This window comes from Lonchura striata, chromosome 8 (genome assembly GCF_046129695.1).
Source record: "Lonchura striata isolate bLonStr1 chromosome 8, bLonStr1.mat, whole genome shotgun sequence".
Lineage (NCBI taxonomy): Eukaryota > Metazoa > Chordata > Aves > Passeriformes > Estrildidae > Lonchura > Lonchura striata.
The window spans coordinates 434,393-460,386 of NC_134610.1; the positions used below are offsets into that span (position 1 = coordinate 434,393).

General features: G+C 36.5%; 1 protein-coding gene across 15 annotated transcripts in view; it reads left to right on the forward strand.

Moving 5' to 3' along the window:
• BAZ2B (bromodomain adjacent to zinc finger domain 2B) overlaps window positions 1-25,994 on the forward strand; it is a 112,625-nt gene that overhangs the window by 82,714 nt on the left and 3,917 nt on the right. For 7 of the 15 annotated variants that reach the window (XM_077784848.1, XM_077784849.1, XM_077784847.1 and 4 more), the window contains 18 exons: window positions 293-358; window positions 993-1,037; window positions 1,283-1,315; window positions 2,505-2,570; window positions 4,988-5,128; window positions 5,837-6,091; window positions 6,843-7,057; window positions 8,481-8,555; window positions 13,678-13,921; window positions 15,537-15,599; window positions 16,807-16,951; window positions 19,497-20,161; window positions 20,673-20,949; window positions 21,093-21,248; window positions 21,716-21,876; window positions 22,777-23,087; window positions 23,474-23,609; window positions 25,415-25,561. In XM_077784848.1, coding sequence (XP_077640974.1) covers window positions 293-358; window positions 993-1,037; window positions 1,283-1,315; window positions 2,505-2,570; window positions 4,988-5,128; window positions 5,837-6,091; window positions 6,843-7,057; window positions 8,481-8,555; window positions 13,678-13,921; window positions 15,537-15,599; window positions 16,807-16,951; window positions 19,497-20,161; window positions 20,673-20,949; window positions 21,093-21,248; window positions 21,716-21,876; window positions 22,777-23,087; window positions 23,474-23,609; window positions 25,415-25,561 — 3,201 coding nt within the window. The remainder of the gene's footprint in view (window positions 1-292; window positions 359-992; window positions 1,038-1,282; window positions 1,316-2,504; window positions 2,571-4,987; window positions 5,129-5,836; window positions 6,092-6,842; window positions 7,058-8,480; window positions 8,556-13,677; window positions 13,922-15,536; window positions 15,600-16,806; window positions 16,952-19,496; window positions 20,162-20,672; window positions 20,950-21,092; window positions 21,249-21,715; window positions 21,877-22,776; window positions 23,088-23,473; window positions 23,610-25,414; window positions 25,562-25,994) is intronic. The other 8 variants (XM_021543462.3, XM_021543468.3, XM_077784852.1 and 5 more) reach the window with 7 other exon arrangements.

Sequence of the window (25,994 nt, forward strand, 5' to 3'; positions counted from 1 at the left end):
AGTCTCCATTGACATAAAAATTAATAGTAATCTCTTTGCCATTTCTGTGTGTGCTTGCTTTCTTGAAATAGCCAGGTGAAACAGTTTTGAGTGGGACTTCAAATTCTGGTTGAATTTTTTTAAAGTAACTGAAATGTGAATTGACTGATCGTGAAAGCTGCATCAGAGATTTCTTGCAATGTACGGAATAAGTGATGATGTTCTTAACTTTTAAAGATATGTAACTTTGCTTCTAGTCAGATTATTTTCAAGTTGTGATTGTGCTGTTGTGTGACCTATTTTGCATGCACAGGCTAAAAAGAAAAAGAAGGAAGAAGCAGCAAATGCCAAATTATTGGAAGCAGAAAAACGAATAAAGGTTAGTTTGGAGGTGCTCTAAAAACAAGAACTGTGTTATTGTACATAACATATGTTGATGTATAAAAGCAATAATTCGGGAGGCTATTAATTGGTAATGAAGCTGTACATAGAGACAGCAAATAATGACATCTATGTATGGTTATAAAAAGGCAGGAAGCATATGCAGAGGAGTTTGTGTATGTGTGGCATACACATACAGATAGACAGAGACAGTACTTCATGTGCCATTTATCATGGTTTCCATAACAAAATGTTCGTGCAGTAACTTTATTCACAAAATCTTTTATGCACACTGTATCGAAAACTGATGTTGTTTCTGGGGTAGCGTAGTCTTTTCTAGGCTGTAATGCATGCAAGACTACAGAACTCCAGAACTCTTTTACAAATACTGGAAAATACAGTGTCTGTATTTTCCAGTATTTGTATACTTCTATTGCTGCTTCAGCATTCTAGGTGTGTTCTAACATGGAACTCCCAACTCACCAGACTTACTGTCATGTATGCTGTGTATACTTTTCTGTAAGTTAAATTTTAACTTAGATGTGCTGTTTTAGTGTGGCAGAGCTGTGCAATTTGGGAAGTAAATTTTGATTGATACTTTTAAAAAATGCACTTCTGTTCTTCTGTTGAAGGAGAAAGAGATGAGAAGGCAGCAGGCTGTTCTTCTGAAGCACCAGGTTGGTATAAGTTTGCTTGACCAAAGAGAATGCCAATTGTCAGCTACTATTTTCAGTTGTATGGGGGGAGTGGAATCCTCAAAATATGCCCTTTTTAAACTTCTGGGTTTGATTTCTGCACAGATTTTCTTTCGCCTTATGATTTTTTGCTTTGCTTTGGTATTGGGGTCTTTTGGGGGATTATGAAGTGGTTTTATGACTTTGTGATTTCTGTTTCATAATGTTGTGCCAACTCTTTCTACCAGGAGTTGGAGAGGCATAGACTAGATATGGTATGGGTATGTTTATTTTTGTACATCTAACACCGCATTGTGATTTGGTTGTGATATGGTTGTCATAGCAATGCATAAAATGTAGCACTGGCTGCTGTCATATTACATACTGCTGCATGGCTTTACAGCACAGTGCATTGCATACATCTGCTTGTCTTGTCTGTTAAGGAAAAAAAGACATGTCTTGAACATGTGTATAAATTGAATGTGGCGATAATTAAATGTTGTTTTTAACCAGGGATTTATGTTACTGATGTCCCAGTGAAAATTTGACTAGTATATAAAATCAGGGATGGATACAAAGTCATTAGGATGGTCACTTGGATGATTTTTGCAAGCCTTGTCCCATTCACTGGGAATAAATCCAGACATTTTAAATACAGTTTGAATTAACCTGTTATAGAAATCAGGGTGATGTCTTCCCTTTGTAAGATACTGAGGAAATTAGCTTTCAGTTGGTGGTAAACACATAATGTTATAAGTATACAATGAAATATTAGTATGTAATCCTAGCTGCACCAAATTAGATGATAAAATTCCTATAGCCTTTACTGGGGCCAAGATTTGCCCTTCAGCTGTTAAGCTGAAGGCAAAACCTCTGTACTTGGTGCTTTAGAATACTGCTCATTAATGCATTTGAAGCTACTGACATAATTTACCGAGGGACAGGCATCAGTAAATGCAAGTGTTGTTGCATATGTATATGCACCACCACTAGCTTGATAAAAACTGATCTAGAGCTGATAACATTAATTATGTTAATTTATTGCTTGGTTAGAAAAATGTTAATATTCGTAATGTTTGAGAAAGACAAGTTTAAAATTTCTGCTGAATTGGCTATTGAAGAAGTAAATTGCAAGTTCTGTCATAGCAGATGTAAGGTAACTGACCTGTTCCAGCCAACCATTATGCTTTTTGTTCTGCCAGCTTATGAAGGAGCATCACAACTGACCATAAGTAAATCTGTATGCTTCTTTTTTACACTGTCTCCATGTTCATTGCTTTACCTTTTTGCTTTTGATTGTTCTTGTATTTGCTTTCTAAACCTGAACTAAAACATGCACAGACTTGGCCATTCTTGTCCTATATTTAGTATTTACTGTGACTTGTCTATTAATGCTAAATTTGTTATTCCGCTTTTTTACTGATTTGAAAATGTGGTTTAGTTTTGTTCTAATATTACCTGCTTCAATAGGAACGAGAACGGAGAAGACAACATATGATGCTTATGAAAGCCATGGAAGCCCGTAAAAAAGCAGAAGTGAGTATTAGCTCTGAAAGTTTGAGGTTTTCATGGTTTCATTCTGCAGTTATCTGTAGAAGAGCAATGTCTTTTTATGTTATGTGTAATTTGATATGTGTACATTGCAGCCGTAGGAAAAGAAACATTAGGCACAAATTGAAATACAGGAAATTCTGTTCAAAGTTTAAAAAGCATTTTTACTTGGAGGGAGATGGTTGAACATTGTCACAGATTGCCAGTTTTGAGAGTTCTGTATGTTTTTGAGAGGAAACATAAGTAAGATACAAAACTCCCACAATTACTAATTTACTTTTTGTTTTACATATATGTATTTCTATATCCTGAGACATTTTTTATGTCCATATCCTGAAACTTTTGTAAATAAAGTGCAGATAATGAAGATACTGAAATAAGATAACCACCTTAAAAAGAAGTAGCTGTTAAGGAAATTGTTAAAACTTATCTCTAGGATGTATTTGCAAATTTCAGTAAAAGCAACTGACTGAACCCAAGAAAAACTGAATAATACTTCAGTACAAGGAAATAGAGGAAGATAATACCCCAAGCACTCATTCCACTGTTGGAAATCAGGATACCAGACTAAATGGTCATTTAGTCTGATCCACTGCTCTAATTATATTCTTACTCTAATAGACATAGAACAGTGTTTATTTCAACCAGTAGAAGAAATGTTTAAATAGATTTATGAAATGTAGTGCAGCTAAAGGTTTTTGTTTTAATCATAACTGTAAAATACGGAGTGGGCACGTAAGTATCCATATATATACATTTCTTGTTCTCTTCTGTTGTAGAGTGTTTTGAATTGGCAAAAACAAGTTGTAAGCAATGGCGGTTGGCCTTGGGACATTGACGTAGGCTAAGATAAAAGGCAATAAACCATTTTCAAAAAAATAAATCAGAGGGCATCAAGTTAGGGATTTTGTGTGCTGCTTTAGTGTATTGTGATTTTTCCATACAAGATGTCTCTTATGAACCCAGTGTAGATAAAGAGGGCCTGCATTGGCAGTATAGAGGATGCTTACACAGCTTTAGAGCAGTGAACAGGTGGGCAGATGGGTAGTTTTGAATGTCAATGCATTTTTTTTCTGCCAGTGTAAATTTACTGATCCAAAGATGTTCTTTGTGTGTAATGTGAAACTCGATGTTGCATAAAATCCACTAAAGACTGTAGTAGTAGAAGTCATGATCTCTGTGCCCTCACAGTGGTTATCCACAGGTGTTGCTAGTGGTCTCGTAATACTCTGTATAGAATCAAACAGAAGAATAAAAAGTCATGGGGCCTGGCAGAACTCTACAGAGAAGTCAGTGGTTAATACTGACCTACAAATGCAGCTGAGCCCTGAATTAGTATTGCCCATACTCTCACTGTTGCAAAATACGGTGGTAGTAAATGGCAGAGACTAGAGTGACATCTTAAACGAACAGACTAGAAGGGAGTGGTTCTAATTAATGGGAGGCATCTTGGCTTGGTTCTTTAGCCCTTCTGTGTCCACAGGTGAAAAGCACCATGCAGCATCTTCAGTTTTGTATTGTATCAGGTTCTCAAGTGGAGGCACACACACATACATGTGTTTGTTTGTACTCACAGTTCTGTGCTCTGAACAGGTGGTGCTGATGTGTGGCAGATTCCATGCATTTTACAGTCAATACTGGTTGCACGGAGGTGTGTGGTCAGTTGTGTCATCAGGACAGTGGATTGGCAGCAGAACCCCTGGGGATGGGAAAGGCCGTGGAGCTATAAGTTCATAGTCAGTCTTGGTGTTATAGAGTTGGTGTAGTATTGGTGTGACTCTACTTTGGAGGGTGTTGAAGAGACAGTAGATGCTTGTCTTCTCACTTGGTGATGTGTGTGTTCTTGTTGTGCATACAGGACATAAAGAACAACATATTCAGTTTCAGGTTACATGCCAAGTGTATGGTAATTGAAGGCCAGAAGCTACCTGTGTTTGAAAAGATTGGTTGTGTTTTAGAAGGTATTCATATCTAGTTTATGTATTACGGGACTTGTAAAGCCTTGTATTGTTCAGAGAGGTTTCTTGAGTGGTCTCTGCTGTAGCAGGTGCAGATTAACAATACTGGGGTGTAAGCAGAGCCTTTAAAATCAGATGCCTTGCATGGCAATTCTTTGCCATGTTTTCACTCAGTCATCTTTCTTAAATGGTACTTCAAAGAGTTTTTCTTTGCAAACCTACTTGAAACCTGTGTCTGTGTGGACAGGAGAGAAAAAAGTGAATCTTAGATTGCTTTACAAACTCAGTGATTTTGTTCTAGTTTTCCCTTCCTCTTTAATGTGGGTTCCTTAATTGATGTGGCAATTATTAGGGTTACAGAACTAGTGCTTTTCAAATTCTTAGATTATTCCTTTTTAAATTTTATATGTTGAGTTTATTTTTTTCCCTTTTAATTCTCTTAAGGAAAAAGAGCGGCTAAAGCAAGAGAAACGTGATGAAAAAAGATTAAATAAGGAACGTAAACTGGAACAGCGAAGACTGGAATTAGAAATGGCAAAGGAGCTAAAGAAGCCTAATGAAGATATGTGCTTAGCAGACCAGAAGGTAATCACAACAACATAGACTACTTTCTTGCTTCTTGTGTATTCTATAATTCAGTCAATAACCTTGTTTTTGCAGCTACATGGAAAGCATTCAAGTTTTAATTGAGGTAATTAGAGAGCTATTCAAAATATATACAAATACAAGATACTAGAACACTACACAGTAGCGTATGTTTAGGTAATTAAAAGCTTTTTGTTTAAAATACACTTGCTTCCCAAAAAAGCATGATTGCTTTAAAAAAAATCTTTACTCAAGTTATTTTTACATCAGGAGTGTGCATCATGTCTCGATACGCAGGCACTATATAGTCATCTAGAGAACTCTTAAAAGCTGTTGTTCAAAAAGAATTACTCTCCTGGTCTTACAAGTTCCTTGTTCTTGTCTTGACGAAGATTGGGTTCAAAGTCTGTTCCAGAGAAATCCCTTCCCTTTTCCCCCTAAATAATTTTACACCACCTTTTACAGTAATTTGTAAAGACTCATAATAGATCCTTACAGTGTCTCCTGGCCAAAAAGGAAGTATTTCTTAATCTCTTGCCTCCTATAATTTGTTAAAATTTAAATGTGTTTAAGCATTGAATGGACAAGGGGTGCAGGGGTCATGCTGTAGGTCAGAAGGAAGTGTCAATCAATTTTCCTAGCTGTTATTAAAGAAATTTCTTTTGAAATATGCTACTGAATCTTTAACTTTTTTTCTTTGCTTTCCAGCCTTTCCCAGATCTGCCTCGCATCCCGGGCCTTGTTCTTGATGGAAGCACGTTTTCGGATTGTCTCATGGTAGTGCAGTTCCTGCGTAACTTTGGTAAAGTTCTGGGCTTTGATGTGACCATAGATGTTCCCTCCCTGAGTGTTCTTCAAGAGGGTTTGCTCAACATAGGGGACAGCATGGGAGAAGTACAGGACTTGCTTGTGAAACTTGTCACTGCAGCTGTGTGCGATCCTGGACTTGGTACAGGATACAAGGTAAAAATAAAATTTCCATACTAAACAGCCTGTAAATATGAATGCATTCTTTATAATGCGTCTCTGACACCTCTCTCATATGGATTTCCTTTGTCTTTCCTAATTCTTTTCTTCAGTGTCACGGTTCTAATGTTACTCCAAAACATTGTGTCCCATCAGCTTCCCGTTTTCCAGACATGATAAATTTCTGTGCATTTTCTCTTCACACAAACGCATGTCCCATTTTTATTTGGACCTTTTGTAGAGCACTGTCACATCTGTTGCCAAGTCTTTTAAATCCTTTTCATCCATTCCTTTGCATTCTTATCTTGATATTCCCAGTGAATCTTGCTATTTCTTTCCCTAAGGTCTGCTGTCAAGGTCACTGCATCAAAACCCCAGTTCATTCATGACTTTCTTACTGGCCTTCTTTTTCAAGTCAATACAGCTTTCTTCCACTCTGGAGGACTTCATAGTATCATTGTACACAGCAGTATTCATCAACTGTCAGTTGGACCATGCCTTTTTACATGTAATCCATTTTGTTATTGTTAATATTATCTCTGTTTTTAAAAACTTAGAGGTGAAGACATTCTAATTTATTACTGTATTTAAGATTTATATTTGAATAGTTTCAAAGAATAATCATGCTTGATGTCCTTATGTAAAAATGCAAACAAACCCATCCATCTTCTATGAAGAATAATATAGCCTACAAAGGAAAATGGTGCTCTTAAAACATGGTTGTTTGAAGTGTCTTTGTTCTTTTTAGGCTAAAACTATTCTTGGGGAACACTTACTGAACGTTGGTATCAATCGAGATAATGTGTCTGAGATTCTGCAGATTTTCATGGAGGCTCATTGTGGGCAAACAGAGCTGACAGAGAGCTTGAAGACAAAAGCTTTTCAGGCGCATTCTCCAGCTCAGAAAGCATCAGTACTTGCTTTTCTGGTCAATGAGTTAGCATGCAGCAAAAGTGTAGTAAGGTAAGATTTTTCCCAAACAGGTGGGTGAAAATAAAATTATAAATAATGTTGTAGTTCAGAAATACTGTGTATTCACTGTATTCTGTTACAGGAGGACTACTTATGTTCTTCTTACAATGAGAGAGAGCTGAAATTGGTTGAGTTACTGCTTCCTACCTTTATGTACTGTCGATATGATGGAAGAATATAATTTATCCATGTTTGGTCTGTAATTTTGTTTTCAAAGCTTGAACCAAAGTTTCTCTAGCAATTTTTGGAATAAAAGATGAGGTTGATTGCCAAGAAATTTTCTAGGTATTCTAGGGAAAAATTTAGAAGAGTATTTGAAGGCTTCTGCAGTACACTATTTTCCCTTTTTTCCTTTTTTTTTTGAAGATGTTTTGAAGATGTGTCTTTAGGTAGGGTCATAAGGTGTGGTGGCAAGCTTCAAGTATCATTAGAGTAATGCAAGAAGGTGTATGTTGCATTTGTGGTCAGTAGTGTATAGCATTTCATGATTTTAAATCCTCCCTATGTTCAACAACTCGTCAAAACCCACCAGTGTGCAATAAAAAGTTAGGAAATGCCATTTTCTGGGATGCCTGTTCTTCCACAGAATGACTGTCTATGGTAAAGTGTTTTGTCAGCTAATTGAGTGCTGTTTTGTTTCTTGGTGTATTCTGCTGAGTTTGGTTACTGTCCTGCAAAAGTTAATCAGGTTTGTTGCGTAAGGCAAGAATGGAAGAGATGCTTCATGTTTTCTGAAGCTGAAAAATAGCAGAAGTGGGCAGTGCAAATGCTGTGCCTCAACTGTTCAAGAATGTTCATGTGTATCAGTCAAATTCATCATAGAAAGAAACTTCCTCTTGTTGAAGATGACTGTTAGGTCCTATTTGTAGAAATGATCACTTAGAACTTGAGTTTCTATAGTTTGATCATAGAAACAACTGTAATCTGCTGAATTGGTGAGGCTGGGATGTCTCAGACATGGGCGCACAGATGATGACTGCACCAAAGCCCTCTTTTTGGTTCTTCAGTTTCTGCAGTGAAAAGTGAATGCTGGATTGTAGATCCCAGGGATCCTAGGCAGAATACTTCAGATGTACCAGTGGTAACTGTTTTTTCAGCACAGGGCTACATGCTTTGTGACAAAGACAATTGGAGGCTTGACACTGAACTAAAGCTATGAGAAAAAATGTTGAATGCCATGCTTCTTGTGGAAAGAAAGCTGAGGTGATGTTGGGGATAAAGACTGACATACGTACAGCAGCGTGCTACAATGGCATTCCTAGTATTGTGATCTCCTAGCTTTAAAATTATTTATTTTGAATTTTAACGATATCTCAGAAGACGGTTTTTTGAGGGAAAAGTGTCTATATGTAAATGTCTATCAGAAAAAAGATATGTAAGTTCACAGTTAATGGATTATTTTCATCTTTGACAGTGAAATTGATAAAAACATTGATTATATGTCAAACTTAAGGAGAGATAAATGGATGGTTGAAGGCAAACTTCGGAAGTAAGTTTTATTTCCTTAAATATTACAATATTTTGCTTTTTTACCTTTGTTTGCATACACTGCTATATAGAGAATTGGTTCTAAGCATGAAATCAGTTGATGAAGTTACAGATTTACCAAGACATTGGTAATCAAACTGCTTAATTAGGACATATGTGGATCTAGGATGTTGCAACACCAGTCTTTTACAGTCTACTAAAGATGCATGAGATTCAGTGTTGCTTAGAATTGGAGCAAAGTCAAGGCTAATTTTGTATTCTTTGGAGGAAACAAAAAACTTCTAAATTGGAATATTAAAGGAGCCATAAAATTGCTATTGACATAATCAACGTTTATTTGGACCTACCATAATTCCCAGTGTTTATTCTGAAAGGTGTTTTAAGACAATGTGATTTTCATACAATTGCCATCTGAATTTTGCTAATTTATGTTATCTTAGTGTTTCTCATTTGTCAATGTCATGTTGTTCCCTATAGTTAGGGATCATATGTAGAATGCAAGCTTTGAGACTTTTTTTATATTTCTTATATTTCTGTTTAAGGTAAAATTGGAACTTCTTAAGGGTTGTCAGTTTCATATTCACTGTTCTCCCATCCTACAAGACAAAATTCCATACAGCAACCATACTGGCTCCAACTATCAGGAAGCTGGATGGCATAAAGTTAATGAATCACAGGGGGTAAAAACGCATAGCCAGACTCTGCTTTTTTTTTCTTTGTCATCTTTACCTCTTGCTAGGAATGGTAAATTCTTTCTTAGTCCTTGCTTTAGGTACTTTCGTTTCTAATCTTATGTCTCCATTTTTTCCCTTTAATGTATCTCAGAAGGAAGAAGGAAAGAAGTAAAGAAGAAGGACAAGAGGGAGGTAGAGGAAAAAATTAGATCAATAAAAAGACATTCTGTACCAATGCTACAAATCCCAGTCTGCACAGACAAATGTATTTTAATAATACATTGATACATCCTGATGTATTTTAACCTTTAGGATAACCCACTTACTTTTATTCCTGCCTTCATCTGTGTCCCCTCTATGGGATATGGTTGTAAGAAGTGTTTATGAAGTTCTGATGTAACCAACTTGCCATTAGCAAAATGGACCCGTCCCTGTCCCTGTCTTCTTAGTGCCTGCTTAGTCTTCCTCTCCCTCCATCAAACTGTAAGTACTTGTAGATGTAGGATCTTCCCTTTTCATTATAATCGCTCGTTTCTTCTCTGTCAAGTAGAGAGCATCATACTCTGAAGTCCCAAGCTCTTCCTTCTCGCTACAATAACTTTTCCATTTCTTGTTTCTTTTCCCCTCAAGTGTGGATTTCAAGTTCCCGTAGTGCAAGTATTGCAGCAGAGCTCAGAAATGTTACTTTTCTGCTTCTTTGAATTCAATGAGCTTGATTCATCTCTCTCAATCTTTGATTCAAAATTTTTGAGTTTTCCACTTTTTCTGATGAATTTCAAGAAGGTTCTAGAAGGGCCTTCTTCCATCAATTTTAAGCAATATTTTCTTCTTTATTATGTCAATTGTGTTTTTCTTAAACCCTTACTACTGTTCTGGGACTTCTCTGAAATGAAATCTGTACACTTCAATCTTCTTTTTGCAATTTTTCTGCTTCCAGACTTCATTCTTACATGTTATCGTCCCTGTCCATTCACATCTTGGTCTAATTTTTAAGCATCCCAGTCCCAAATTTGCATGGCAATAACTGGTTAGTTGAGTACTCGCTATGTGATCAAGAGTGTGACCTCTTTTCACGTGCCTACAGACCTTTATGTACCCCTCAGCACGTGCCCCTCCTGTGGGAAGTGTGTAGGGGATGAATAATCGAGGCTAAGGAATGGATTTATTTCATCTCAGCCTGGTAGGCCACTGTTTACTGTTGTTAATCTTCAAACCACTATGTCCAGGTTGGCTACAAGTGTATCAAAGGGGGATGAGAAAAGATTGTATCTGCATCACATGTGTTTGATGAAGGATTTATTTTTGGACTTATGTTCTCATTTTTTCATGACATAAGCGTCTCAGCTGGGGAGGAGGGCAAAGTAAATGCAAAAGGCTGTGTTTGACAGATGCAAATAAGCAACAGTAAAATCCCAGGTTGGAAAACAGAATAATTGTATTTTGTTTTAAGGGATGCTTTCCCTCTCACCCCTTTCCCCGCTCTTCCCTCCTTTTCTCTTTTTTCCCTCAAGGATCTTAGTAAGTGTAATATAGATGGTTGTAAATTTGAGTTCTGAACTGCCTGGACTGTTTCTGCTTAGCTGATGGTCAGTGAGAGGTTGCATCTAATTCCTTCTCTATCACATTTTGTTGTGAATCTTGGTACTAATCCCGTTTTTTGTAAAAATATGATACGATTTTTATAAAAATATGATCAAGCCATCTTACTTTGTGCTTTCTGTGTGACAGCTGTGGCCAGACTCTCACCTGACATGATTCTGTGATTTTTTTTTTTTTGAACTAGATAATCAAAGTCTCAGCATCTCCTTTTCTATTACATGTCTTCTCTTTGGCATCTCTTTTGTAGCCAGATCAACATAAACAGACTAAAAATGAAATATCGCCTCTTAAAGAAGTAGGTAATAATTTGGTTATCATAATAATTCAGTTTTTTAAAGGACTTAAGTTTTTCACTGCAACAGTGTTCTTTTCACATGCCAGTGTTGTAGTATGCTCTGTGTAAATTAGTTTCTGTTAGATGAAACTATTTCAACTCTAAATGATGATGGTATATGAAAAGCAGTGTCACTAAGGGGAGAAATGACACCCTGAGTTTAGGTAGGAGACGCTAATGCTGATTTGCCAAACTTTAATTTTTTGAGACACGAGGTGAAGTTTGTTAAAAGTACAACCTTCAGAATTTCCTTGCCTTGGTACTCCCTACTACTTACATGCAAAAATTATGGGGAAGGCATGAACACTAAGTCAGAAGGTGAATTTTCTTTCTGTGATCTAGTATTATAGATCAGATTAGAGCAGGCTTAAGTCAATCATCTGGTTCTCTGATGGGCCACCCACTCTTTTTATAAGTCAGTAGACTTTATGATTCTCTCAGCAGTTGCAGAGGCAGGTTTGGTCCATACCTGAAAGTGAGAAAGAGCAGTTTCCTAAGTAAGCGTTTTCTTCTCTCAGTGACCCAGATGTGTAGGTAGCAACAGAAAAATCATGCTGCTTCTTGAAATAACTGAACATTTAAAAAGTTGTGCTGGCATTGGTTTCTGCCTCTGCAATACTTTGAGTTGGGACTGCTGCCTTCTTCTGATTGTGGTGCTAATAGAGAAGGGCATCTTTAGTCCATTTGCATGCTTGATAATTTGCAGTATCATGCAAGCTTGCTTTAGTGCTTGAAAACATTACATCGTTATTTTTGCTTTCAGCAAAAGTAGCCTTTTTTGGTTTTTTTGATTCCCTTTAGGTATGTGAAAGAGGTGCTGGCAGGTCATGGAACATTCACTTGCCAGCTTTATTACTGAGTTGTTTTCAAGATTATCTTAGTGTATGTAAATCGTCAATAAAATCGTCCAGCACTGCAGCAGACAATCATTAATTAGTCATTAATTAGTGATTTTGGTAGTTAATTCCTGTGTATTGGCAGGAATTTCCAGTCTACGTGAAGAAGTTTGAAGTTGTCTTCATAAAGAGGAAATTAGTTTTCTAAAAAATTTAACCAATAGCTTGAGTGGTATTGATGCGCCGTGAGACTGGGGATTTTTGCACCATAGCTGAAAATGTTATTTGTTTCAAAATTCACTGAAAGGCCTGAAAGTTTTGTTTTTTGACATATTTTAAATCACTAAAACAGGTAAACATCTACTTGATACAGAAAAAATAAATGTATAAAACTTTATACTCCAGTGTATTACCTAGTGCATAAAAACCCAACCCAAAACAACAGCAATAACAAAACCACACCAAGAAACCAAAGCCCAGCAGTTTTCAAGTCCCCTTGATGATTTCTTGGCTAACAGTCTTTTTCTAAAAGAAGTGCTGCTCCCAGTTGAACAGTTGACGCCTTCATTTCAGTCTGTGCTACTAAGAACTGGCTGTGGTTATCACCGTTTGAGAAGGCTGGTTCATTTGTCAGTATTCCTGGAACCAGTACTTGGACAGCACTCATTGTACTTGTAGCCACTTGCTGTATGGAATATTGTTCTGTAGGATGGGAAGAGAGAGGAGTACGACAAGGAAAAATTACATCGTGGTAATTGTGTTTGTCGTTACCGTTCTGCTTTTCCCATCCTACCTTCTTCAGTCATCTCTTAAAAAATCTTTGTCTTTTCTACACGTTTATTAATCTCTTCTAAGTCAGTTGCGTTTTTGGTCTGCGTGATAAGTGACTGGTTCAGCCTGGCTATATACACCTCCTGTGGTTCAACATGTTTGCCTGCAAGCTCCCTGATAGGTGGAACTGTAATTTTTGCTGTGTGGAATCTTGTCTTATAGGGGTTTTGTAGAAGAAGGAGGTCTACTACAACCATAATAACTGGTATGTAAGTTTCCCTTTTCTTTCATAAAAGGAAAAATGACAGTTTGAGTAATCTTTAGTAGTTGAGGTAACTAAAATTCTCCAGGAAAAATGTATATCTTAGAATAAAAAGTTCAGCTAAAGGACTGAAGTAAAATAATAGTTGAAGTTCATAAACATCTAAAAAAAAAAATAAATTAAAATCAACCTTGCTTGTTGCCATGCAACATATATATAATTTCATACTTCCAAGCGAGGATTTTTGCCTTTTCCTCTCTGGCTCAGACACAGGTATTTCGTCGTCATGTTCTTAAATGCATTATAAGATAGATAAAAAAGTTGAAATGGTTCTTTTTTCTGTATCATCTTTCCTGACTTCTCAAAATCCCTCCTGTGTTTCATTGCTTCTGAACAGTTACACAGTAAAATTGACCTGGGAGAAACAAAGTCTATTCAGAACGGAACCACGAGTAGTAAGGGTTTTGTAACCTCAGTTTTTCTTGTTGACTAGTGACAATAAATATTGAGAACATACAGTGTCATGATAGATCAAAAGCTCTAATTTAAATCTGAAATGTATTATTTTCTCTCAGTCTCATAGGAAGAGAGGTATGTTTATGCTACAGCCATAATCCTTCATTTCACCCTTTCTCATGTGTTCCAAGGCTTAGAATCATTCATGCCAAGAAAACTGGTAAAAGAGATGCTGTGGGGAGTGGGGACGGAGGCGAGGAACCCCATTCCTTGGAGACACCCGCACCTGGCCGCAAGCGCCGGCGGAAGGGAGGGGACAGTGACTATGATGATGATGATGATGATGACAGCGATGACCAGGCAGATGAGGATGATGAGGATGAAGAGGACAAAGATGATAAAAAAGGAAAAAAAGCAGAAGTTTGTGAAGATGAGGTGGGGAATTGTCAATATAGTGAAACTTTATTTGCAAATAAGCTAAAGCTTGTTTCCCTTCTGTTTTTCTGTAATATGGTGCTGTTTCCCAAAAATGTTGCCATAAAAAGGAGGGGAAAATAACTTACCTCCACTGTTTTAAATTTTTATTATTTTGTTAATTAAAAATGAACAATGCAGTTACATTTAACATTATTTATTTTGAAGCTTGAGTGATCTTCTTGTGCATTTTTTTCACACCTTCCCCCACATAATCACTGGCTGATTTTATTTGATCACAAGATGATAAATTTTGTTTGTCAGTGTCGGATACAATACAGGAAGTATCAATGAAAGATTTTTACCTTGTTGAGCTGGTTTTTAATGGAAATGCACAGGCTTCCACTGGATGGAACCTGATACAGGGCACAGGCAATAAAAAATACTACGTTTTAAAGCACTTGATGCTAATCTGGGTGTTTTCTGTTTGCCAGAAAATGATCCGTTCATGCAAGGTTTGAAGATTTTCAAGAGTGCTTGAACAATGCATGTATCCAGCATATGTGAACTCAGATGTTTGCATACACCCTTCCTTAGAAACCCAGCTAATTTCTAGTGTAGGACTAGCCCTTCGTGCTGTTATTGTGGATTTATTTCAAGTACTAGAATTAGTATGAATTTAAGAGAATACCTTAGAGGAACAGCCCAAAGTTCTTAAAAATAATTCAGAATTTAAAAAAGATTAATATTTAGATTTCTAATCTCAAGTTCATCCCTTAATCCTTTTCCCTCTTGTATAATCCCTGTGTTGGTGCACTTGGCATTTCATAGACAAAATTCCAGTAACTGTACAGAAATGAATTTTTTGATCTACCAGAATTTCCATTGCATTTGTATTCTGTGTAGCATTTCAGAAGGCTTTACTCTAGTACACTTTTATGAAGCCAAGAAATACAAGACTTGTATCTTATGGTGAGGATGACTTTGACCATATTCTTTTGGAAGACTACTACTATCTTCAAAGATTTTCTTCAACTATATTAAAATTCTAGTAATGGAAAATACTCTAATTTTTAAACAGGCAAGAAGAAGGCAACCGCAGACTTAATCCTGAGCGCATTCCTCTTCAAAAATCAGCAGGAATGATGCTGTAACTTTTATAGAAAGTTATAATTTAATGTGGCTTTACAATTTCATGTAGACATTGAAATAAAATGCAAATGTGGACTGACCAAAGACTTACCAATATGATTTTGAGATGCCATTATTTCATACATGAGAAACACTTTAAATTATTTTGACTATCTAAAAAGCTTCATAGAAACTAAGATTAAATTCTATAGTGTTGTGTTCATGCACAAACCAAGTTACTTCCAGTTTTCAGCAAACAGGAACTTTCTCCTTTGTCCATGTCTGGTTTCAGAAGATTCAAGGTGTATCCTCTTTTCAGTTGTGTTGTTGCTATTGAAACATATTGCACAAGCAGACAATTTGAACTTTTTTTTTCCTCTTTAGTATTTTCCTCTCATTTTCAGTTACATCTTTTTACTGTAATCATAGTAGTCTCTTTCCTGTAATCGTAATATGATTTTATCCTGATATAAATGCGGTGTGACAGTATATTTGGTGATTATAGGATGATGGGGATCAGACAGCAAGTGTTGAAGAATTAGAGAAGCAAATTGAAAAATTGACAAAGGTGAGAGATCATTACTCTTCTTTCTCCTACAAATGTGATCACTGGGTGTTATGAGTTAATACACTAAACATAAATTTCAGTGCTCCAAGTTAATATAAATTGAAATAAGTATCTACACTTGTTTTGTGAAAGTATGAATAATGCTCTGATTCATGACACCTGAACTGTGAATTTATTCCGGTGGCAATAAGTAGACGTCATTCAAAAGGCAGTTAATAGTTGATAATGTATTTGCACTTCAGAGAGTAATGTAATTTTTATCCAGATCTACTTCACATATTCCTGTTTGTTGATCTTAGAAAGTGATAACAAATTTTGTAAATGAGAAGCAATGGCTTCAGTTTTACAATTGATTGTTGTTCTCATGCCCTCCTTTCCATGCTGATTTCTGCTGTTGTGTTCCAAGCCCATACAGCACTGTCTGGCCTTCCCATTTTGAAAGAAGCAGCAATAGAATAGGAAGAGAAGTGTAAATGAGAAAAATGTAATGCTGTAATTAGGGGTACTCATGGCCCATGTTTTTATTGTTCCTATTAAAAAATTTGTCATTTAAGACTTCATGTGTTGGTTTCTCTCATGTTCCAAATTGCAGTAAATTAGCAGTCCAGGATTCCACCTGACTCCCATCAGTGTCAATTTAGCAGAGCAAGAACTGAATAAACTAACTGAAGTTCTTGTTGGCCCCCCTCAGAGAGCTGTGTTATGTTCAGAATTTATTTTTCTGTGTTGTTGTTGTCGTTCTTTCATGAACAGTTAAAATATCCCACTAGTCTCCCATCAGCAGTTGCATTATCATCTATCATCAGGGCTCTTTATACCACTTGCTGATGCTGTGTAATTGTTAGGATTTCAGCTGTTCTTGTGCAATGATGTCTTTCTTTAATCCACTACTTTTTGAGAGTCAGGGATAAAAAGACAAGGTGCACCACTGGAGTGTGTTTTTAGAGGACAACCGATAAACCTAGGCTGAGGAGGGGAATGCTTTAATTGATTTTTTTTTAAATGAAGCTTTGTAAGTAAAATCATCAAGGCAGCAATTGTGAGTAGAATATCAGAACACATAGACACACCACTATCCTGAATCTGAGAGGACCTTCTTGTCTGACCCTTGAACTTCTGTTCAGTCTGACATATTAGAGATGTTTTCTGTAATAATGAGATTTTTTTTCCCCTCACTGATTTATAATGCTCTCCTTTTTTTAAATAGCAACAAAGCCAGTACAGAAGGAAGTTATTTGAAGCTTCGCACTGTTTGCGTTCAATGATGTTTGGTCAGGACCGTTACAGGCGCCGGTACTGGATCCTGCCCCAGTGTGGTGGCATTTTTGTAGAAGGCATGGAAAGTGGTGAAGGTAAGAGCCATAAAGGAGTGGTGGCACACAGAGGCACACAAGGCCAAGACATGGTGCCCATTTCTGGAGGCACTGGCATTGTGCAGCAAGGTTTTCACCCTCAACCTGATGCCCTCAGGCTGCTGTCAATAAAGCTCTCCCCTTATGTGGTTCTCTGGTATCTCTTTCTGTATATGAAAGATCAGGTAATACCTTTCAAAACGAGGATTAGTAATTTGGAAGTTTTCACTTGTTGTACTTCTACATGTTAGGATGTTACCTATCTGCAAAGTTTCTTGACTCTGAACTATTCCACCTTACCCTATGGCAGTGATCCCTGTGTATGAAAATTAGGAGGACCATAGAATGCAGAAAGAATTTTCATCCTCAGATTTTCTGCAAATGCACAGACTATTCTGTGCATGAAGATATGATAGATGTCTGCAAAAACATGACAATTACTTTCATGCAGTGAAGTACCTTGTTTTCTAATTAATCACATGATTTAGTGTCTGTGTTTTAACAATTGATGTTTCTTTAACCAGCAATTGCTGAAATCATTTTGCTAAAACTATAATGTAATTTTGGGGTTGTGACAGTTGTATATTAACTGTGGTTGAATTTTTCACACACTTTTAATTGGATAGATGCAAAAATTATGTATTAATCAAACTTTTTTGTTGGTATTAGAATTTTTAAACATTCATTTTGGCCACAGAGAAATCCTTTCTAATTTTCATATAGATTAACCAAAACCTCATTTCTCTTACATTTTTTCCTTCAAAAAATAACAAGAAAAAGATTAGACGCACATCAGAATTGCATGATCTCATGAGAACTGCATCATTCTAGAGAGCTGGTTAATTAACAGTTCAGCGTAGTAGGAAATTTGAACCTGGTTTGGGTCCAAAAATAAGCCCTTGAACTTCCCCTAAATGTAATCTTGGTCATCAAGTTCTCTTTCTAAAATGGGTAGCATAAAAAGTACTTTCCTTTCTGTCTCTTGCTCCACATGAAGTTATGCTCTGTGTTAGGAGCAATTTTGCACAAGTAGCTGCATACAGAATGTACTGCTTGCATTTCTTTAGTTTGCTGTATTTCATTGTATTTTAACCACATGAATTCCCAAAGGCTTTGGAAATGGTACACAAAGAAAACAGTTTACATATACTTACCTGTCTTAAAATAGTAAAAAAAACACGCACACAAACCAACCCACACAAAAGTTTTATCCAAGAGCTGTAGGGCAAACCTCTGTTTTTAATGTTGTCCTAATGAAAGTTCTCACCTACCTCCTCTTCCCATCGGCTCTTAGTTTGTCCTCTTTATGTAAATTCTGTAGTTTATCTATTTCTAATTCTGTAACCCTAACGCTAAACCTTGGAAATAGGAGACAGTCTTGAATGGTCTGTCCATTTAAAAAAAAAACTTCTCTATCCCTTTTGTGCAGTCACTTTCATGTTTATGCTGATACTTAAATTGTTTATATCTTGATACAGACCATAACTGTGAACACATTTTGGAGTTTTAATAGGAGGGGGTGTACTTTGTAGAAATTACAGTTTTTCAGGAGCAAGTAAATATTTGTAGATGTGCTTGCCATGAACTGTAAGCCATGTGTTTATTTGTGACTGCATTATCTGATGAACATAAAATAAGGAGTTGGATTTTCTACCTCCTTCCCCTTATACTAACAGTTCTCTATTTAGAAGCATTTTATACTTTTAAAGACTTTTGGTCTGAAATAGGAGTCAGTGAAAGGGTAGAAGAGAAATGGTTAAGAAAGACTAGTAGTGCAAAGAAGAGAAAAAAATGTATTTTCCTTTCATAAAAGCTAGATCTTCAGATCTTTTGCACTTCCTATGTTTAAAGAACCTTTGTTGTTTTTTAATCAGCTTCTGCTTGCTGTACTTTAAATTGCTTAGATGTTAGCTGTCTGCTTAGTTGTGTGGAGAGTTCCAGTCATGCTGGGTGGCTCTTGAATGAATATTAAACTTCATAGACTGATGATACTGTTGCACAGTTAAAATTTTTAATGATTTGTATTGAAAGAAGTAAAATGTTTAATGTAATTTTGGTATTTGGGGAATGCTTGATATTGTAACAGGAATTTTGGTACTGTTTCGTAATTGTCTGTGTGTTTAATGAAATGATCAATTGCAAAAATAAACTTACGGCTGTAAACATGGCACTCTTGATATAACCAGAGAAGCTTCTCAATGAGGCATGTGGAGTCCTGCAAAAAGAAAGCTGGCAAAAATTTGTCCTTTCCAGAGATTTTGCGCTGGCAACTGCTTAAGATGTGTGAATCCAGTAGTGTGTTAGCCATGTTGTTTTTTCTAGAGGTGTTTAGTAGTGTTTATATCGGTATGCCTAGAAACTTGTTTCCTTCTGCAAAGGGTGCTGTAAAGTGAGAAGGGAATTAATTAACAGCAACAACAGCAAAGACATGGGAATCTAACACATGTTGAGCCAAAAATGAAGTTATTTTTCAGACTTAGATTTTAAAAAGTTCGTAAAATAGTTAATCTGTTACAGGCAATCTGTGCTTCTTGCATCTTTTTAGGTCTAGAAGAAATTGCAAAAGAAAAAGAGAAGTTAAAAAAGGAAGAAAATATGCATATCAAAGAAGAAGAATTTGAAACAGAAGAAAAATTGCATTGCTTAGCTACAACTCACTGTGAGCAAAAGGAAAATCTGAAAGAAAAGGACAGCACTAACCTTTTTTTACAAAAGCCTGGGTCATTTTCAAAACTAAGCAAACTGTTAGAGGTAGCGAAAATGCCACCTGAGTCTGACACTATGTCCCCAAAACCTAATGGCAGTGCAGCAAATGGCTGCACATTATCTTACCCAGGTAACTCAAAAAACTCTCTCTGCAGTCTGCAACCCCCTGCATCACAAAGCTCCATCGAGAAGTCTGAGTCTAATAGTCTTTTCAGTCCTAATGCCAGTGGGACAGGAAAGTTTTACAGTTCTCCACTAATTCCAAATGATCAGTTGTTAAAGACTCTTACTGAGAAAAGCAGGCAGTGGTTCAGCCTGTTACCGCGCGTGCCCTGTGATGATACCTCGGTCACCCACGTGGACACAACAGCTACTACAGCTCCACTCACTCCCCATTCACATCCACCATCAAACTCACCATCACCTGTTCCATCTCCTCTTCTGAGCTCAACCTCTGCACAGAGTTCCATGGGATTAAGTCCTTTTGCATTGTCACCGCTACAGGTAAATAAATTAATTTTTGAATAGCTTGAACTTGCAGACTTTTTTGGGCAGGATGTCTGTTTATACAAATTATTTCACAGACCTGCAATCATTATATCTGCATATTATATCTTTTTTTTTTCTTTTTCTAAATGTTAGTAACTAAATACAGAAGTTTTGTTATACTAGATTATAATGTATCAAGTAAGCCAATGTATGATATTTTATACATGTATTTCAGTAATTAACGTGGCTTTTAGGGTTGTTGGCTACTGGTATTAAATGAAAAGCAAATAAATACAAACTAGTTTTTGGAAGTGTAACATACCAAACCCTACCTGTAGAAGCTATTGCTTTTTAGCATTAACTGGGCCCTAATAAGTATTACATGTCATTGTTACATTAGTTTTTCTGAAACTAACTGAAGTATTGAATAAAGGCTTTCTTTGTGTTTTGAGTATTGTTTTGACTAATAGCATCCTAATCACAATTCAGGTTTCTTGGTTATAGTAATGGTAGTTGTGCTTTGTAGCAGATGAAGACAGGACTACCTATAATGGGACTTCAGTTTTGTGGATGGCCTACAGGAGTTCTTACTTCAAATGTTCCATTTCCATCTCCTTTACCTGCTCTTGGATCAGGGCTGGGATTATCAGAAGTGAATGGTAACTCGTTCTTGGCATCTAGTGTTCCTGCAAGTAAAAGTGAATCACCAGCACTACAAGCTGAAAAAATAACTTGTGCCCCTTCTACAGCAGCTGAAGTAGCCAAGCCTGTAGATTATCCTAACCCAAAGCCTATACCAGAAGGTAAGTATGCAACAGTAAGATGGTAATTTCAGCAGTGCTTCTATCATGTTACAATTTTAAAAATTGCCTATTGATTTTCTAATCTGATCATGTGTTATTACATAAAGGACCTGCAAAGTGTTTATATGCTTGTCTTGATTTAGAAATGCAGTATGGATGGTGGAGGATTACTGATCCAGAGGACCTAAAATCTTTGCTTAAAGTGCTGCATCTCAGGGGAATAAGAGAAAAGGCCTTACAAAAGCAAATACAGAAACACATGGATTATATCACTCTGGCCTGCATCAAAAACAAGGATGGTATGTAGTTGATATTTATGTTAACATGGTGTTGGGGCACCAGGCAATGGACATAGAGCTCTCCTGGGACATGTTTAGCAGGAGACTTAAAGTAATGGCTTGAGAAAAAAGATAAAGGTCTTCTCATGTGTAGCTGCATTTTCACCAGCCTTGCTCTGTAAAGTTAGTGGATTAGAGAAATTCCATGTAATGTAAATAGTTCCAGTGATATAAATAACCTTCTTAAGCTCTGGTAACCTTCTGAAGCTCTTTCCATGTCTATAACACTTGGCGTCTCCTTCCCCTTCTTGCTCTTAAATTGCAAGTTTGAAAGCATACAGAATTTGTTGTCCATATTGGATATTTTAAGAATAGTGTACTTTCACAGTTCTTCAGCATTTGACTGGAGTGACGGGTAAAACAGCTTGAATTTACCAGTGCAGTTGTAATGTTAATTAAAATAATAAAAATGTGATTCTCAAATACAGTTGCAATTATTGATATCAATGAAAATGAAGATAACCAGGTAACTCGGGATGTTGTGGAAAACTGGTCAGTAGAAGAACAAGCTATGGAGATGGATCTTGCTATTCTTCAGCAGGTGGAAGATCTAGAGAGGAGAGTTGCATCAGCTAGTTTACAAGTTAAGGTAAAACCAACTTTCAGTAAAATGTCTCTTTAAAATAAGTGGTATGAATTTAAAGCAGATAGCAGTCTTTGTATATTGGTAAGTGCCTTCTTATTCCATCCTAATTGCTTATGAATGAAACAAACACACTGTGCAGTATCACGGAGATTTGTGTTTGAAACATTTTATTGCAGTTCAGTCTTCAGCTGAAGATGCTCAGAATGGCAGTTCCTGGAGAATGTTCTCCTACAGTGCAGTTCGTGTACATTTTGCTAACCTTCTCTGAATGCAAAGACCATATTTCACAGAGACTGCTTAACTCTTGGGGCATTTGCCACAGTTCTGCCTGGTTTGTGTGATTGTTGCTGTTAATGCTTTCAGAAATGCTTACAAGTGCATCAGAATAATATGCTTGAGTATTGTAGAGCCATGGAGAACATGTAATGGTTATGAGTGTGATACAGTTAAGAACACTCTGGATTTTGGAATTTTTCCAAGGTGGGTGTAAGGTTATCAAATTGCATGTGTTTGGTTATAGTACAGGTGCAGCGTTTGGGCTCTAGTTTTTGGCATGAGATGGATGTTAATTTCCTGTGTCGTGATACTGCCTCCTGAGTCTACTGAACAAGTAGACCTGTTCTGATGTTTCAGCCAATAGAACAGGATACTTCACATGGGGATAAGAATGCAGACTGTTGCAGAAATGTCCCTTCAGAAAGTCCAGTAATGCTTGTATTTCTTGATTAATTATTTTAGTTCTCTGGATATTTTGGAAAATGTCTCTACAGATGGATTACAAGTAACCAAGATCTACTGGAAACAGCGCTTCGATTACTTAGTTTGAGTCCATAAAACAATTCCTCTGATTGCACACTGAGTTAACAGCAACCAATAAATGCCCAAACCTTTCTATTGACATAGGGTTGGCTGTGTCCTGAACCTGCATCAGAGAGAGACGACTTGGTATATCGTGAACATAAGTCAATTACTAGATTGCACAAGAAGCACGATGGAGATTGTGCTGGAGGCGGAGAAGGCAATGCCAGCTCTCTAGAGCGGAGGAGTGACAACCCTCTAGATATAGCTGTAACCAGGCTTGCTGACTTGGAGCGGAACATAGAGCGAAGGTATCTGAAGAGCCCCTTAAGTACCACCATTCAGATCAAACTGGATAATGTGGGCACAGTTACTGTCCCTGCTCCTGCACCATCTATTAGTGGTGATGGTGACGGGTAGGTTATTGAGATTAACTTGAAAAATTATTGTGCTTCTTTGCTAATTGGAGCCTATTTTCTTATTGCCTGTTATCTATGTACTTTCTTGTATGTCTGTGATCCATATGGATCATCTTATTCTGCATGGTGCTTTGTAAAGAATTTTTTTGTTACGTTTGTTAATAATCTTGCAAAGTTATCTTACATTTAACTGGTTGTGACTAAGCTTTGAGGCACGTAGCCACATTCTGTGCACTACATGAAATTTAGTTGCTTAAACCTTATACTTATTGGCTGTGTACGTTTTGTCATTGCTTGGCTTTCAGTGTGATAATGATTGTCCCACATTTAAACATGAACAAACACAGCTGTGACCTACTTAATTTGCCTGTATTTTAATGCAGAACTGAAGAGGATATTGCTCCAGGGCTAAGGGTGTGGAGAAGGGCACTGTCAGAAGCACGCAGTGCTGCCCAGGTAGCTCTGTGCATACAGCAGTTACAGAAATCAATAGCATGGGAAAAATCCATTATGAAAGTTGTAAGTATCTAAACTGGTTTTGCTATATCCTGTGTTCCAGCTTCAGGCATTTTAAGTGAATGCATTTCTTACTACTTCACATAAAACCTCACAAAGTTAAACTGTACATTGTGCCCAGATGAATAAGCCTAATGGAAAAGATTGTACCTTGCTTGCCAAATTCAGCATCCTGAACTTGCTAAGAGAGAAAACACTTGTAAATGGTTACCTTATTTAAGATGGTAATTATTCTTTGATGATAACATCGAGGTAAAAGTCATCTTGCTCCATCTGATGAAATATACTCTTTCTAATGCAGTGTTTCTAACCTCACCTGTGATGCAAGTTTTATGGAGATTCAACATCATATATCCTTCATTAAGGACTTAATTTTTCAGAATGTTGAGATGCTCCACATATGCAGCTTCTTTGCATGCAGAGTTCTCACAACTGAACATACAAATTAGGCAAGTGTGTGAAGAGACAAGCTTTCCTTGTATACTCAACAGGTTAATCTATGTCAACTAAATATACAAAAAAAGCACAAGAAGGGGATATGTCAAAATTTGCATGGACCTCTGAACCTCAAATTCCTGAAAACAAAACTTATTACTACAGCAATAGTGACTGTGATGTGATCATCACTGGTGTTGTGTAAAGGATGGCAAAAGTGATCCTTCCATTTGTGGTCCTTTTCCTAATTTTTAAATTTCTGTCACTCCTATGCAAGTTCTGATTACATCTGGACAGTTAAAGGATGATGTAAATAAAAGTTTTAATCTCAGGCTGTACTTTCAAGTTTATATAGCTGTTAGTTTTAAGCAGTATCTTTAGTGCAAAAAGCTTATGAATTTGGTAGGAGCATCTGAAAAGACACTGGAACATTTCAAGATGAAGTAACTTTTTATTCATAAAAAAATATATCACTCTCCATTTGGTTCAAATATTCATTGCATTTAATTACAACACAGTTGGTTAGAGCAGGGTGCTCATAACGCCAAGGTCACTGATTCAATCCCTGTATGGGCCATTCACTTAACAGGTGGACATGATAATCCTCATGCATCTCTTCCAACTCCGAGTATTCTGTGATACCAGTAAATATACTGTTGTATGTTTAATACTGTATGTTTAAACTGTAAGGTTAAACATACTGGTGTATGTTTAATATGTTTTAACCACGTATTTGGTGAAAATATTTGGAGATTTTTTAAGTTGATTAAGATGCCTAAAAAGAAGGTAATTAGCAAAATCACACAGTGTATTTAAGAAAATTGACAGTCCTTTAGATATTTTTAAGTTAGTGTGAATTTTAGGAAGTGTTGGGATCATTTGTTTTGCTTTATGCATTTGTTCATGGTGGCCCCTGGATAAGATCCTTACCAATTATTATGTGGGAATGCTCTTATAAAATATAAATTTTCTTTATTAAATAGCAGTGTACAGACACAGTATGGGCATAAATGAAGAGAAGATTTCTGAGATAGTATGTTTGGGCCAAGAGGTTTTGATAGGTATACCTTTACTTCTCATGGACATAAATGAATTACAAAAAGTGCTCATCTTTTTTTGTGCACTAGGGACACCTGTCTTATAATAAATAAATTTCTTTTCCAACATGTTCCCCAAATGTAGCCTTTAAATTAGTGCATTACATACTCTGTGTATTCTTGTATGGATATGATCATTAGCAGATTCTGACTGAAGTAAAATGAAAGTATTTTTGAGAGCGAATTTATGTATTTGAAGGAGAAGGGTAATTTAGGTACCATTTATGAGTTTCAAATTTTAAAAATTGAATTAAACCCATTTTTCATCAATTACAGTATTGCCAGATTTGTCGAAAGGGAGATAATGAGGAACTGCTGCTCCTTTGTGATGGTTGTGATAAAGGCTGTCACACCTACTGCCACAGACCCAAGATCAGCACCATCCCAGATGGGGACTGGTTCTGTCCTGCCTGTATAGCAAAGGTAACACTCCTGTCAGGATGGAGGGGCTGGGGCAACTGACTGTTTTTTTATATGTGGTAGAGTTACAGGTCTGCCAGTGCTTTTTGCAGTTAAAATAATGGTCTGAATTTTTTATGGAGAGCTCTCATTAAATTATGGAATTGGTAATTTTATTTAACTTGTATTTTAGTGGCAGTAAAGGTTACAATTTTATTTCTTCTAAACTATGGGCTTTTTAATGCAAGTAGGTCTGGAATTCTCATGCTTATTCAATACCATAATTTTTAATTTCTGTTTTAAAATTTATTCAGTATTTGTATTTGAAATTTCATCATTAAGTGTTGACAGACCAATGTCTCAGGTTCTGTTTCAAAAGAAAAATCTGAGAAAAAACTTAGTGAATTTTATTTTGTATGTTTGTATCAGTCATTTAGTAATGGGCTAATGTTTGTCT